General features: G+C 40.7%; 3 protein-coding genes and 1 pseudogene across 3 annotated transcripts; 1 reads left to right on the forward strand and 3 right to left on the reverse strand.

The window, feature by feature from the left end:
• Positions 1 to 482: 482 nt before the first annotated feature.
• LOC126789822 (CRS2-associated factor 2, chloroplastic) lies at positions 483 to 3,475 on the reverse strand. Its single transcript, XM_050515880.1, has 6 exons — positions 2,806 to 3,475; positions 2,589 to 2,716; positions 2,279 to 2,504; positions 1,985 to 2,112; positions 1,668 to 1,809; positions 483 to 942 (listed from the first exon to the last, which is right to left on the reverse strand). Exons 1-6 carry the CDS (start codon positions 3,470 to 3,472, stop codon positions 521 to 523), a joined length of 1,713 nt encoding a protein of 570 aa, XP_050371837.1. The 5' UTR covers positions 3,473 to 3,475; the 3' UTR covers positions 483 to 520.
• A 911-nt stretch (positions 3,476 to 4,386) lies between these two features.
• Positions 4,387 to 5,640, reverse strand: LOC126792481 (putative F-box protein At5g66830). The gene has a single exon (XM_050518895.1). The coding sequence runs from the start codon at positions 5,638 to 5,640 to the stop codon at positions 4,387 to 4,389; it is 1,254 nt and encodes a 417-aa protein (XP_050374852.1).
• Positions 5,641 to 8,287: 2,647 nt separating this feature from the next.
• Positions 8,288 to 9,352, reverse strand: LOC126792482 (ATP-citrate synthase subunit alpha chain protein 1-like; annotated as a pseudogene).
• Positions 9,353 to 11,824: 2,472 nt separating this feature from the next.
• LOC126789824 (ubiquitin-40S ribosomal protein S27a) lies at positions 11,825 to 12,546 on the forward strand. The gene has a single exon (XM_050515883.1). The coding sequence runs from the start codon at positions 11,901 to 11,903 to the stop codon at positions 12,369 to 12,371; it is 471 nt and encodes a 156-aa protein (XP_050371840.1). The 5' UTR covers positions 11,825 to 11,900; the 3' UTR covers positions 12,372 to 12,546.
• Positions 12,547 to 13,219: the final 673 nt, after the last annotated feature.

Consider the following 13,219-nt stretch of genomic DNA (forward strand, 5'->3'; position numbering starts at 1 on the left):
GGTTTAAACCCAGGAGGGTCACGTTAAAACTAGAATAGTCGAAAGAACGATGCTTTTTTCTTCTCTCTATTGTTACATTCATAAATGAATAGTGCTTCATTCCCAGTTTTGGTCCATAAGATTGTCGAGGTTTTAATTTGCAGCTGGAAAAGTTCTTCTTCTTTGAAGAAGAACAAAGAAAAAAGAAGAACTTTTCCTGTATGAGTCGCAACAAGTCAAAACAGGATGTTTGTATTATGGCGGTTTTAGATTACGCTATGTCCCTTTTAAGCTTCCCTCAAAAAAAGAAAGGAAAAAACAGAAAACCAGATAAACCGTTCCGCGTGGACAACAGGAGGAAATATTAACCTCCTAATTTACAAAAACAAACAGCCTGTTAGTTTTGCTGGTTTTCTTTTCTTTTCGAAATGAGTTTGCTGGCTTTAACTAGTTCAACCCGTTCCCTCACCACATTAACAGAAACGAGCAAGAACACGCAAGTTATGACCAAAGAGGCTGCATTGCAGTCTTTATATTTATGTTAATCACTATCGAGTTTCTCTGCTATTACATCAACGGGTAATGACCCCAAGGGGACTGAATCACTATCGTATAATGTATCGTCATCAGAATCATCATCATATACATAATTGTCGTCGTTGTCACTGTCGGCTTCTTCATATTCGCTATAAGGGCCATTCTGAGGAGCATCTTCATACACTTGGATTGCGCTGCTGGTGCCATCTTCACTCGAGAGGATTAATGCTGGATAGGAGTGCTCTGTGGCTTGTGAAATACCCTCAAATTCCTCAACCTTCCTCAATAGAGCATCGGGATCAAGGTCAAGTTCTTCTAGCAACAATGCTTTGTTTGTGTTGATTGAGTGTTTCCAGAGCGACATCATTTTAGGGCTTGATATCATTTTTTTCGTGTCTGCCTTACCAGATTCATCTTCATTCTTAACTGCAAAAAGCATAATCAATACATAAATAGAAGTCAGACCCACAACCATATAAACTGAAATGACTGCGTACTAAACAGAACAGTCCTACATTTACTCGGTATCAAACTTGAGGAACCCAAAGGGCACTAGGCAGAAAGTACTTGCTAGTTGCAACAGAAACACTACTGACTAACAACAAAACATATCATGGGCTGATAATTTAAAAGTTCAGCAGCATTAATTCTCCTCTAATTTTTTACTTTTCAACAAAACTTAGTTCTCAAGGGTTCAATATCTGAATATTGCTCGTCTTGTCAGTAGCTCATGGACTTTTCTGCAGGTTGCAATCATACACCTGCTTCCAAGATCAGAGCTAACCACAGTTTAAGTGGTTACTGACATCTAGTGAACTCTAACATCCTAAGGCTAGCTTAAGGGAGCTTCCCCTGGGATGGACTTCAAAAATATGATGTATAATTATCCATTCCAATAAAATGTCTTACACCTTTGTTCATGCCCTTTATATATTACAGATGATGTTCAAGTTTTACATTAACCCAAATGACCAATAAAGAAGACTGCATAAGAATGGCATCTCTCCCTATTTCCATGCATTAAGATCATCCTAAATTTATCTGTACATGAATAATATAAGCTTCTTATATCATATATCCGTCGGTGACTCCAAGTTGGTTTCATATATATTTATGTTTAATTGTTTATGCATCGTAAGTTGAGATCTTACCCCTCGCTTTTGATGTTATAATGTCAACATCAGAGTATGCTGAAGCTGGAGGTACCTCTTGGTACATTGAAACCCAATCTGGTCCCCTCCACATCAATATCTGTTCATCGTCAAAAGAAAGCAGTACACAAGGAACCAATTCCTGTAATCAAGTATACAGAAAGGATTAGGAAACAAAGAGCACGTATGGTAGTCAGAATCTAGAATCCAGCTATCATTTAAATACCATCCACCAGTGGTATGAAGCACTGGCATTGACTGTCATATAGCAGTGTATAAAGGATGAAGATTTATCAGAACAGGGGGGACGTACGGACCTTAAGCTTAGCACCCAACTTTTTGTAATCACTTGCATGCATCCCTCTGCAGTCAATCTTTACTAAAGAACTTCCTTCAAAAGCATGCCTCACATCTCTAACCAAGGTGATGTATACTCCATTTTTGGCTGCAATTTGAGACAAACAAAAAATAGTTTCAATTTTACCATGGTTTAACGTTTCAGTATCATTAATATGTACTAATCTTAATCATGATGGTTAACTTCCAAATTCAGTAGATCCCAACCGCAATCAAAACTTGATCTTAGCATTGCAGTAAGTAGAGGCATTCACCTAATTTACATATAGGCAGGAGTCTTTTCCCTTTCTTTCTCAACTCTTCCGCTTCAGCTTTCGTCAATCCCTCTGGAGCCTCCTGGATCAGTTTGGGATAAACCGGAGCGGCTGGTTTCCACAGCATCAGTGGATACTGCGGACGAGTACTATAGTTATAATTTCTCCCCCTAAAAAGATACACCACACCACCAACTCTATGTATAATCTTCCCCCCAGTCCTTTCCTGCAAATCACAACACCGCATTGCTCAAATTTCTCATACATACACACATGTACCAACTCCATCATACATTCCGAAAACGCTTACCTCAATATGGCGGCAAATGTTATCCATATCCACAGTCGGAACACCTTTACATTTCACTCTACAAACTCGCCGCCGCTTCCAATGTGAATGTATCAAATCCAACATATTATGTGTCAATCCATCTCTTCCTAGACCAACAAACCAACAGTCCAACACTCTCAATCGAAAAACATAAACGACACTAACACCAAGTAAACGACAGCTGAAAAATGCTCACCGAGATTGACTTGCCGGCTATCGGACATTTGCTCCTTGACCAGCATTGCCACCTCCCATTTCTTCAACGGCTCGCCGAGAATCTCCTCCCTCGGCTTTCCGGGCTTCGGCTGCTTCCCCAAGTCAAACGGGCCGGGCATTTCGACCCGCTTCACTCCCTTGGTTCCCGGCGCCGGCGGGTCGAGCGAGTCAAACAGCGGCACTTTCCGCCTCATCTTCTTCTCCTTGGCGCTCTTCAGCGGCGCCTTTCCCGTCCACGGCCGCGGCATCGTCGGCGTCGCGAACGGCAGGAACGCCGGCTCGCGGATCGCCAGAGGCTTGGCCTTGGGAGTCTCCGAGTAGCTGTACTGGAACTCGAACGGCGCGCCGGGGAGCTGGTACGAGAGGCCGTTCTCGCCGATGACGACGGCGCGGTCGCCGTCGGAGGTGACGACGCCGTCGCGGACGGGCTTGTAGTATTTGGTGCGGCGGTGGAAGTTTTTGAGGGCCGGGTTTCGCGGAGGTGGAGGTGGAGCATTTCGCGGCGTTTTAATCGGACGCGGGTACTTCGGGATTGGGATCGGAGGGGAAGCTGACGTGGAGGCAGCGTTGGGGTTTGGGTCGTTTGGGGGCGGATTTGAAGGGAGAGAGGAGAAGAGGTTGAAGCCTAGTGATGCGATTACCGCCATCAATGAGAAACCCAGCGACTCCAAGATAAGGCCTTTCTGGTAAAAGCTTTATAGGGACGATTTTTTGAAAAGAAAAAAACAATTGTACGACACTAATTGATCTGTCGTACAGTTCACTCACAAAAGGTTCACTGAATATTTTTTTTTTTTTGAAAGAAAGGTTCACTGATTTTACTTCTTCACAAAAGACACAGAAAGTACATGTTTGGTATCCCTGACTATTATGTACCTCCCTAATTGTTAATCCTGAGAAGGACTCATGAGTATAGGCTTAACGTATACTTATAGCTACCCAGAATATAAGAACTCCATTGAAACAGTAGCAACATCCTTGACATAAATTGATCAATACATCATTGAAATATATATATACCAATAGCAACAAGAAGGGGAACAATCAACTCATTGGCCAATTGATGGGAACAACCAGACTTGTGTGAACATCCATTAGCACGTCGTTGGAAATCAAACCCCAATTACCCCCATCAATCAAACGAACACCCACACAAATCACAAACTCCTAACCTAACAAACAAATGTAAATCCTTTATTGTTGATTATGTGCAATCCAACCTGCACGCAATCCCCAACATAAAACAGAGACAGAGAGAACCTCGTTCTTATATATACCCAATTAAAACCCAGTAAGAACCCAGTTCTTAGAGTTCTTCTTCTCGCTACGGTTGCCGATAATTTGCCGAGGCGAAGAATAAGGGGAGAAAGAGAGAAAAGGGAAAGAAAACAAGATTGATAACTCTATAAGGAATATAAATCGGCTTAGAAGTATCTGATCAGAATTGCAAGGCAAAATGGTAAATAGAAGAGTTCGATTTGGCTATGAAGGGTGTAATACAACAATCACCAGCGATGCGATCTGGGAAGTAATTAAAAGAGTCGGAAGCTAGAAGAGTCCATTAAAAGAAGGGCATAATCCAGTGACCTTGTAGTGTGTCCTTCCTCTGCATAGTATTGAGAGCAATCCTCTGCATAGTACTGAGAGGGTGAGGTTGTTTGATAGTTCCATCTTCTAAATTGAACACGAAAGTACTCATACCATTGGGACATTTCAAGTAACCATCCGTGGTGTAGTATATGGAATTTGGCTTGCACTTGGGGAAGTTTGATGTCGATACAGAGATAGCTGCATTTTTGTTATGCACAAATAGAGCTTCATCTCCGATGCTTCTTGTTTCAAGTAGCTGCTCAACAGCGGAGCCATCTCCGTCACTGAACACCACCTTGTAAACCTTGAAACCATTAATCTTCGGCTTTGCATATATTGTGCTTCTACTTAGTACTCTTTGAATACACAACAAGTCTCCTTTAGTTGACTCGGCAAGATAGTTAAGATACGCCCTCTCACGATCAATATGTGGAAAAGGGTTTTCAGGTGTGAGTAGCTTTGCTTCTGGTACATTGTGGTTGTTGCCATCAAGATTCACAGACACAATCTCTCCACGGCGACCCACGGCATAGATCTGGCTCTTGTAAAATATAATGTCATCCCAGATATTAGATGTTTCTTCTATGCAGATCCAATGTCGTTCATTTGCTCTGATGAAAGCCAACCCTTTGTAGCCGTGTATCACTCCAACGACATAGCTATCTTGGTTCAGAGTCGGATCCGCAGACAACACTACCTTTGTGATAGAAAATACTTTCAATTTAGGGAGACAAATAGTAGTTGATGGTTTCTTGAAAAGGTTCCGGAGTGCTATAGTCGAACCCGCTCGGACATCATCCAATACAGTGGCCAACCAACCATGGCTAGAACCACAACACCTCCACCTCTGAGTACTGTAATGCAGTTCGACATTCTTATAGATTCTTCCTTCTGAAACGACACTGCACAATGTAGCCAATGTTGGTCGATCTTTATCAAGTATCAAAAGCATGGGAGGAGGAAGTAGAGCCTTGTTGAACAGGCGGTTTAACTGGTTGTAATCTTTTGCGAGAGAACCATAGTGTTTGCATATTGCTGCAAAGCGGACATGGTATGCAGGTTCTAACAATCTATCAAGAATCAGAAAGGCAACCGTTAGAGGCAGGCTGTCCCATTCTCCGTTTCTACTGCTGTTGCTTGAACCTCCTCTCATCTTTCGATGTGTCTTGATGGTTCCGAGCAATCGACATGACTTGACATGAAGCCTGAAAAACAATTGACCCATCTAATAGCTCGGAGGAGAAATAGTGACCTAACTGTGTAAGGGAAAATCTATTGATATGTTTTGATGGCTCCAAGCAATTGACATGAAGAAATTGACCTACTTATAAATTATAATAGCTAGGAGGAGATTAAATGACCAAACTATGTATGACCAAACAAAGAGAAACCTATAAGAATACGGCTTTTTTTTTCTTTTTCTAAAGAGTAATAAGGAAGCTTAATTGTAGGAGATCAATTACTTTATATACTTTCTCTTTTCTTAATCGTACGCGAATTCAGTTTGAAAGTCTATTCCATAAAGAATGATGTCTTTTAAGCTAACCATCAAGATGAAATAGCACTTACACAAAGTTTACAAACGAGGGTGAGAGGGTCTACACAACATTTGTTACACAAGGCACCTTCATATGTGAAAAACATTGTTAATCGTCTTCCAAATTAATAGTAATATCATTAAAATGCAGTAATACACCTCTATGTATCAATTATCAAGCAGAGACAGCTTTTGGCTCTAGAATTGGTGATGGTAGTCTAATCAAAGATGAGACATTACTCATGTGACATTTATTTTCAACTAAACAAAATAACAAGCTACACAGCCCAGAAAAAGAACAACCAGAAGTGGCATGTTGTAATACCTATACGAATTGCAGTATCTATAAAATCCTATCCCGGACCGTAAAAGGTCAAACACAATGAAATTAAAGCTTAGACCAAATAGAGGATAACAATTGAGGTACTCTAGTTGTATCGCACTGAGGAATTTTCACAAACAGTTTAGGTGCATTGTGAGTATGTGACTTGTTTCACAGACAAATCTTTAAACAACCAAACTCCAGACGAAGCTACCTGATTCCCTTCACCGGTCGAATCCACCAAAGGCTCCTCCGGCTCCGCGGGGACTCCGTCCAGGACCGGCGGGTTCGCCGGAGTAGGAAGAACATCAGCGACTTCCTGTAACCGAATAACATGAAATGATTAAAACCCGATGCTGATTCTGATTTCAAAACCATAGTCATGGCAAAAACCCTGCAAGTTTATATACCTGATTCTGATTCGGAACTCCGGCATGGACAAGCGGGTTCGCCGGAGTTGGAAAAACATGAGTAACTTCCTGTAACCCAAGACCAGATTCCGGGTTGTTTCCGGGTCGGGTCAGCGAAAATAACCAAATAAAGAAATTCTAAAATTCTAAAAGAAAATGAAAGATGACGAAACAATACAGTAAAAAGATCAAAAGATTAAACGGTTAAAATTATAGAAGAAAGAGAGAAAGAACACACCCGAATACAGAGAAGAAGGAGAGAAAAGAAATTGGACTTGCCTGAACTTCTTTGGGGTCGGCCATGCTACTCAGCTTTCAATGAAGAAAAGAAGCCCCGGTGAAGAAAAGAAGCTCCGGTAAAGAAACGAAGCTCCGGTGAAGTAAGAAGCTCCGTTGAAGAAACGAAGCTCCGGTGAAGAAGGTTATGGTCAAGAACAATGTAGGTAAGTGGGAGGTTTCTTGAAGGTGAACGAAGTGATCAGGATTGTGAACAAAGAAAAAGAGAGTGAGAAATGTGCGTGTGGCCGGGGGAGAGAAATGTGCGTGTGCTCGAGAATTTAAAGTGTGTGTACCGTCACTGGTGGCTCTGGGGGTGAGGGATTTGCGTTGAGGGCGTGATTTATTGGGCTTGAGGGTTTGGGAAAGAGTGACGTGGGCGTCTTCTTCTGGGTTTTGTAGTGATGGGGGAGGAGGGTTACGTTGGAGGTTAGAGAAGGTTGGAGAAGGAGGCACGGGTGCTTTAGTGTAAATGGTGCTTGGAGTGTTGGGGCCCACAGGTGAAACCATGGAGTTGGAATTTGCAGAGGGGCTTGTGGTTCGTTTTTTTTGAGTGATGACGATGATCTAGGCGAATAACCTCAACAGACAAATACTCAATACACAACCAAAACGTTTTCGCGGTTGTTTGAATGATAATACAGTATATGAGTTTAGTCCGTAAGTGCACGTTTGGTACCCCTTGGTAGAGACCAAGGAAATAGACTGAGATACAATTTGGCCACAGTTTCCGGCAATGCTGGAAGCTGAATTAGACTAAACAGAGGTGCAAAATGTCAGCACCTCCGAGGATCTGCAATGCATCTGGATACAGCAAGTTCTATCACTTCCATCTCTATTCACTACAAAAATATGGAGCAGAGGCCACATTACATGTCTAGTCGATCGATAGAGGAGGTGTTGCAACATGCCACATTCAACATAAAGTGTGGCTTCAAGGAGAAAAGCCACAACCGCTAAGAGCTCATAGCCTCATACGAAACTACCAAGCAAACCGACAGAAACGCGTGAGTTGCATCAATTCAAGCTTTAACTGTATCGGGTTCTATGCTACTTCTATGTATCCATATAAAAGGCAATTCAAGGGCAATGGTGGATTGGAGGTTGACGAGCTGCATAAGTAGCTCACCACTATCATCCGCGGTTAGCATTGAGTCATTGACCTCGTTTACAAGGACGGTGTAGACGTAATGGACTATTGACCTTCACTACTAGAGCTACAAGTCATCCAAAGTCGGGACTATGCATTTCTATTTTGTCGAGGTTATGGTACTTATAACTTATAAGGAACCTGATTTACAGAAAATCAATTGGTATTGAAACTTTTTATTATGGTAATAAGGTCACACAGTACCATCCGACTATCATATAACTCACTGGAACATACAACTCCGTCAACTTTGCTGAGGTTTTTGATAGAATGAAAATGGTACAAAGAGCTTACCAAAAGAAATTGGAACAACATATGGAGACGCTAAAGCTAACACTTGCCGCAGAAGAAAAAAAAAAGATGAGATACACAAGAAGGGAGAGCAGCAATCTTCAGAAAATATTATCATGCCGCAGCAGAGGTGCACTGAATTGCCTGCTTGCAAATACCGGTCATTGTTGCTTCAGGACCATAGACCTATAAGAGAACAAAAAAACAGAAGAAATAATGTCAGATATCTTATCAGGAGAGGCGCTACATATATTAGCGACATGTTTACTTTTCCTTGATCTCATTCAATAATGATAAAAAAAGCATTAATAACCTCAATGAGGAGGCCGATTTCCTCTGCAAGTGCCCTCATTTTTGCAAGTCCCTTCTGGTAGTTGGGACCTCCTCTCCTTACATAAGGATGCATCTGAGCAGCTTTAAGCTTTGAATCCTGATCAATCAAATGTGGCAATGTCAGTTCTAAAACTAGAAAAAGATAGTAACTATACAAGCATAATTTTGGAGTTCGGCAAAGTAGAATTAGCTCACCTTCTCCTTCAAGGCTCTAATAATGCCATTGAATGTTTGAATGTTGCAGCTACATCAGTGAAGTTAGCAATTCCTCCTCCAATTACAAGGGCTCTCTTACGGCCATCAGGATCAGAAGTTGCACACTGTAGATATAATGAGAGTAAAGAAGTATTTGAGGTGCATAATCATGTTTTTGAGGTGACGACGCCGTCACGGACGGGCTTGTAGTATTTGGTGCGGCGGTGGAAGTTTTTGAGGGCCGGGTTTCGCGGAGGTGGAGGTGGAGCATTTCGCGGCGTTTTAATCGGACGCGGGTATTTCGGGATTGGGATCGGAGGGGAAGCTGACGTGGAGGCAGCGTTTGGGGCTTGGGTCGTTTGGGGGCGGATTTGAAGGGAGAGAGGAGAAGAGGTTGAAGCCTAGTGATGCTATTACCGCCATCAATGAGAAACCCAGCGACTCCTAGATAAGGCCTTTCGGGTATTTCTGTTGAAAGCTTTATAGGGACGATTTTTTGAAAGAAAAAAAACAATTGTACGACACTAATTGATCTGTCGTACAGTTCACTCATAAAACGTTTTCTACATAAAGTTCATGGTGAACTTGAAAAAAAAATTGGGATTTATTCATTTTTTTATTTTCTAAATAATTCAACTGAATAATAAGGGTGCATATTTAGAATTAAACAATATTTGGCGGCGACACTTTAGCCATAATCTTTTTTTTTCTTGTTTTCTTAGTTTTTGTCACTTTTCTTGTCCACATTCAATACCATACAATGTATAAATTTCTTTATTCCTAATCTACTTCATTCGATCAATCATGTTTTCTTTAGATGAATTGATCAATCATATGCTAAACTACCAAACCCTTATGTTTTATGCTATAGTAATTATCATGAGATATTACTCTAGTAATGTCCTCTTGGTATAAGCTTATAATGGAGCCGGGTGCATGAATATTCCTCACAACCAATTGTCTGTTGCTATTTCTAAACCACATGGAAGGCTCAAATGTGAAAACTAAAACGTGACCATGGACTATAACTCTATAAGGAATATAAATCAGCGCAGAAGTAACTGATCAAAAGGGGAAGGCAAAATAGTAAATAGAAGAGTTGGATTTGGATTTGGATTTGGCTATGAATGGTGTAATCGATGTGATATGGGAAGTAATTAAAAGAGTCGGAAGCTAGCAGAGTCCATTAAAAGAAGCAGGGACGGAGTCAAGTTTTAAAAACATATTGGGCTAAATTAATTTAGGAAAATATTTCAAAGAGTTGAATGACAAACAAAATTTTGTATAAATTAGAGTTTTTTTCATCAACAGTCCCTCAACTCTGGTGTACCTACCAATGTGATACCTCAACTCTTAATCGTACCAATGTGATACCCAGACTCTAGTATTTCTATCATTGAAGTACTTCCGTCAGTTTTTTTTCAACTTTTCCGTTATCTTGGTGACGTGGCAGGTACGTGAGGCCCACAAAGAGGGTTAAAAGACAAAATTAACCTCATCTGAGAGGAGCAATGTTTTTCCCGCCCTTTACCTTGAGAAAGACACCCAACAATTCCAATTTTGGCGCCAATTTTCACTCCCTACTCCTTAATTTGTGTCTAATATCTAAACTAAAGAACTACCGCCAACCAGTCGACCACAATCTGATAAAACCTAGATCAATCTCATTTTCTATTTTTACCCTAGCACTTGTTAAACTAACAGAATAAATATATAAATTTATATGGAACATCTCATTTCCACAATCTCATAAGAATATAGAAACACATAACTTAACGAAATTCAACTACATGTACCATTAGTTCTTACAAGAAAAAATCATGGCAGATCAACATAAAAGGTGGCAACTAATGGTACTTAAACATGTATTTGAATTTCGTTAAGTTATGTGTTTTTATATTCTTATGAGATTGTGGAAATGAGATGTTCCATATAAATTTATATATTTATTCTGTTAGTTTAACAAGTGCTAGGGTAAAAATAGAAAATGAGATTGATTTAGGTTTTATCAGATTGTGGTCGACTGGTTGGCGGTAGTTCTTTAGTTTAGATAAGAGACATAAATTAAGGAGTAGAGAGGGAAAATTGACGCCAAAATTGGAATTGTTGGGTGTTTTTCTCAAGGTAAATGGCGGGAAAAACATTGCTCCTCTCAGATGAGGTTAATTTTGTCTTTTAACCCTCTTTGTGGGCCTCACGTACCTGCCACGTCACCAAGATAACGGAAAAGTTAAAAAAAACTAACGGAAGTACTTCAATGATAGCAATACTAGAGTCTGGGTATCACATTGGTACGATTAAGAGTTGAGGTATCACATTGGTAGGTACACCAGAATTGAGGGACTGTTGGTGAAAAAAACTCTATAAATTAATATCAACCGTTGAGAAATTACTTAGGCACATCATGAAGACAATATATAAAAGGTTAATAGAAAAATGATTTTTCTTTTCATAATCAAGAGTCAATGATAGATTGAGTACATTTCTCTCTTTTTTAGAAGTAAGTACATTACTCTCACCAAATTATATAATTAAATATTTTTAAATGAGATTTTATTATTAATTTCGCCCTATTTTACCAACTAATATGAATAAATTCACTCTCTTTGAATTGAATTTTAGTTATTAATAAGAGCCATGTTTTGACTTTTTCTTCGCGATTACTAGATCGTTCTTTTTTTTTAACCGGGCTAAAACTCATATGCATATCATATTAAGGCTTAATTGGCCACTATAATTGCAAGAAATTAAAAACACCTTCCAGTTGCACTATCCTTCGTCCCGAAAAAATAAAGACAGAAATTGTCCTCCGTCGCACGATGTCAAATGACCAACGAGCCCTTCAAACCCTAGCTGACACAGTATATAAACATAAAACCCCTCACAGTCTCATAGCCTCCCCCTTTGAAAATCTCATCATCTCCTTCATCCTCTCAACTAGGGCTGAGAGAGAGTCTCCGCCGCCGCCACGATGCAGATCTTCGTGAAAACCCTGACGGGGAAGACGATCACCCTCGAGGTGGAGTCCTCCGACACCATCGACAACGTCAAGGCCAAGATCCAGGACAAGGAGGGCATCCCGCCGGACCAGCAGCGCCTCATCTTCGCCGGCAAGCAGCTCGAGGACGGCCGCACCCTCGCCGACTACAACATCCAGAAGGAGTCGACGCTCCACCTCGTGCTCCGCCTCCGCGGTGGCGCGAAGAAGAGGAAGAAGAAGACGTACACCAAGCCGAAGAAGATCAAGCACAAGCACAAGAAGGTCAAGCTCGCTGTGCTCCAGTTCTACAAGGTCGATGACTCTGGAAAGGTCCAGAAGCTCAGGAAGGAGTGCCCTAACGCCGAGTGCGGCGCCGGGACCTTCATGGCGAACCACTTTGACAGGCACTACTGCGGCAAGTGTGGACTCACCTATGTTTACCAGAAGGCCGGCGGTGATTAGAGAGTTACGGTTATTGCTTTATGCTTTCGTATTAAGTATGATACTCATTTGAGATGTTGTTATGCTCTTTAATTTCGTTAAGTTCTGGATATTATTTTAGGTGTTTTGCATTTGGATGATATATTTTGATGTTGGGATTATGATAATTTTATCTATCTGAGTTTCGTTTAGTCTATGATGATTGTGTTTGGATTGATATGTAGAATGTGTGTATGAGTATTGATGTTTGTTATCAATTGGCTGGTCACGGGCCAATTTTTTTAGGATTGAGCTCTGTTTTCCTGTGCTGTTTTAGTTGTAGGTCTTTTTTTTTTTAAGGTTTTGATTTGTGTTTAGTTTTTGAACGCTCTGGCTTTTGTTGGAAAGTGTTTTGCTGAACTGTTTTTCTCTGTTTCTGTTAGTTGAGGTTACTATTTCTCGTAGTTGGAAACTTGGATTTAAATTCTGTGGTGGTTGAATTCAGTTGTTTCAGCTGTGCTTGGTAGGGTTCACTCTTATATGTAGAAGCTTTTGATAAACCCCCCAAACATTGTGGTGTATAATGGGGGAAGAGCGTGTTATGTCGATTATGGTTTTCTCTGTTATAGCCAATTCCATTGTTTTGCCTAATCATATATGAGTCTCTGAATTACGTTCTTTTAAAGTGTTTCTCCAACTTGTCTTGGTTCAGGACAAGAGCCATTGTTCACAGATTTTTTTAGGTATCTGAAAAGTGAAAACTAGTATGCTTTGGCCGTATCATGTTTATCAAATGTTTTGTTCTTGGTATTGAAAGGATTGCTTTCAATCCCAAGTTTTTCAAATCCTGGCCTTTGGGATTGTTTTTAAATCCGAGATGTACATCTGCA

This window comes from Argentina anserina, chromosome 4 (assembly GCF_933775445.1).
Source record: "Argentina anserina chromosome 4, drPotAnse1.1, whole genome shotgun sequence".
In the NCBI taxonomy this organism is placed as follows: Eukaryota; Viridiplantae; Streptophyta; class Magnoliopsida; order Rosales; family Rosaceae; genus Argentina; species Argentina anserina.